Source organism: Morone saxatilis, unplaced genomic scaffold (assembly GCF_004916995.1).
Source record: "Morone saxatilis isolate NCDOM2014 unplaced genomic scaffold, NCSU_SB_2.0 Contig19, whole genome shotgun sequence".
In the NCBI taxonomy this organism is placed as follows: Eukaryota; Metazoa; Chordata; class Actinopteri; family Moronidae; genus Morone; species Morone saxatilis.
Window position 1 is genome coordinate 25,492,751 of NW_023339751.1, and position 2,848 is coordinate 25,495,598.

Sequence of the window (2,848 nt, forward strand, 5' to 3'; positions counted from 1 at the left end):
GAGGTTATTATTAGGTTAGTATGCAAGTATGTAAAATCATAGAGTACAGAAAAATGTACTGTTAGATACCAGTACTGAGTACCAGGCACCGGTACTGGATCAAATATAAGCGGTACTCAATGCATTTACATGCTGGTTACTTTAAATCTGTGTATATATGCAGCAAATCAGTAATAAAATGTATCCTCTATCCTTAACCTTATTTTGGAAGCAGTTCTTAATTATTTTACTGAGTGAAGTAAACAAGTGAAGGTGCTGTGAGAGGAGGACAGACAGACAGAGCACAGCACGCCCACACAACACCTATGTGTCTGAATTTAACAAAAGTCAAATGTTCAGCTGTGGAAACTGACCTTTTTAGACTTCTACAGGCTACTTTGAATTAGTTGAGGTTTTAGTCAGACTTTAGATGGAATTATTTTAAACACAAAATGCATCACATGTAATTATCTCTCCTTTCTCTCCAGCGTGAACAGAAAACCTGCACTATGAACCTGGGGTGCAGAGTCTGAAAGACACAAACATTTACCAATGAAAGATGCTCTCCAGTTAGGAGTTTGGAGATATCAAAGAGTCAGGATCACTGGAGTGTCCTTTAAAAACTACACTCATAGCTTGACATGTAGAAATGCTCAGTTCTTCCAAAACCAACAGCAGAGCACAGAACTGATTGGTGGATCAGCAGTTAAATTGAAAATGGGAAAACATTCATTGTGAAAATAGACAGCTTTATTGAACAGAGTGTGTGTGTGTGTGTATCATCTGATGTAGACAGGGTTCTGGCTGAAGTCCAGTGAGTGCAGGGCGGTGGCCAGCACTGCGTACAGGTGAGAGCTGCTGAACCTCAGGCAGTACACCGGACTGCTCACCGGGTCTGTGCTCAGCTGGAAGAACTGCAAACAGCATTACGTTTATTGTTTCACATCTGGAATTCAGCTCATAAAACCTTGTTTTAAACTCTCACTGTATATGTCCTGGGGATATATGTACACACCTGCAGGCATTCAGTCTGCCGTTTGTCCCAGAGTCTCACGACGCCGTAGTACGAGGAGCCGCTGGCGATCATGTGATTTCCGTCTGTCTGGATGCAGTACAGAGCGCTGTCATGAGGCTCCTCCCACTCCATCACACACTTCCTGTTGGGAAGGATGGGAGAGTTTGATGAGATGAGTAGAGATGAAGAGGATATTTGTTTTTTTCTGTAGCAGCACGTAATGACTTGTTGAAGATGCTTCTTCCTTGGAAGAATCTTCACAAATGAACTGCAGTGTGTCTGGGGTTTTACTGACAAAGAGGCGATGGGAGGCCGTGATTTTTAAGGTGGAACTGCTTTATTTACTGTTTTTAGGTTGGTTTTTCAGCGGGGTCTGTTTGTTTGGGAGGAGGAGGAGACCTCTGTGAGAAACTGTGCTCTCGTGAAGAAACCGTCCTGAACTTATGAACACTGAAGTTGGATCCTACCGGGAGAAACTGACTGCAGTAACAGCAATGGTGGAGAAGACAACTCCCAGGGAGATTATGATTACATTACATCTGCCTTAACCATACACCACCAGAACACCTCTCTGTAGACCTTTTCAACAGATTTATTTTTCTGCAGGGGGATCAAAATGCACTGGACAAAAAAGCTGCAGTGCATAGTGCAGTAATTACGCAAACACAGTTCACACAAATGAAGCACAATGAACGAAAAACTCCTCCTGAGACATGTAATCGTTGGTCAACTAAAGTAAACTATAGTTCAGATGTTAGCTAGCTATTCATTTATCCGTGTTAGTAAGCAAGCTAGCCAGCTAAAAGCACAATCAGACGATATGGGCGGCTGTGGCTCATAAAATTACTTAAAATAAAAGTTTCAAACAATGTGAACTGCAACAACACAGGTGAGATCACATCTCTGTGTGTATGTTGTAGAGGTTTGGAGACAATGCTGAAACTCCATCTCTTGTTTACAGGAAAACCCAATACTGTAGTTAACAAGGAAGTGTGTGTGTGTGTGCAGTAAAGCAGGGTGGTGGTGGCTGTGGTTAGGAGAGGGGAAGTATTTTGGGGATAAGTATTTTCTGCCAATAGACATCGATCCTCCATTAGTGCAGCCTCATCAATAAGTGATGGAGAGACACCAGGGGCAGACAATGGGGCAGCAGAGATGTCTGGAGGTCTCTCTCTCTCTCTCTCTCTCTCTTACACACACACACAGAGATAAAACATACAAATGCACACCTCTATGGGGGAGGTCACCCACTGTCATCCTGAAAGTGAAAAACACAAACGGTACACACACACACACACACAATTCCCTTTGAATTCTGATTTAATCTATACTCGCAATATCAGAATTGCATATAAAACATAATTGAGAGATAACAATCCAAGATGTGTGGCTAGGTGAAAGGTAGGGCTTCAACTAACCATTATTTATTGATCAATCTGTACATCATTTTCCTGATTAATCCATTAGTTGTTTGGTTCGGAAAATGTCAGAAAATGGTGAAAAATGTCAATCAGTGTTTTCCAAAGCCCATGGTGTTTTGTCCACAAAACAAAGATATTCAGTTCACTGTCATAGAGGACTAATAGAAACCTGAAAATATTCACATTTGAGAAGTTGAAATCAGAGAATGTGGAAATACTTTTCTTGAAAAATGACTCAAAACGATAAATGGATTATCAAAATAGTTGGCAATTACTTTAACAACTAATCAGTAAATTGACTAATCGTTGCAGCTCTAGTATTAGGTGAAATTATGTTCCTGATATTATTATGGATAATAATGATTAATTAATTATTTAATAGGTAGTTTCTGATATATAAAAACAAAATCACACATAAAACAATCAAACTGAT

The 2,848-nt window shown here is 40.3% G+C and overlaps 1 protein-coding gene across 1 annotated transcript; it reads right to left on the bottom strand.

Moving 5' to 3' along the window:
* Positions 1-745: 745 nt before the first annotated feature.
* Positions 746-1,133, bottom strand: LOC118329713 (F-box/WD repeat-containing protein 4-like). Its single transcript, XM_035663973.1, has 2 exons — positions 995-1,133; positions 746-893 (listed from the first exon to the last, which is right to left on the bottom strand). Exons 1-2 carry the CDS (start codon positions 1,124-1,126, stop codon positions 759-761), a joined length of 267 nt encoding a protein of 88 aa, XP_035519866.1. The 5' UTR covers positions 1,127-1,133; the 3' UTR covers positions 746-758.
* Positions 1,134-2,848: the final 1,715 nt, after the last annotated feature.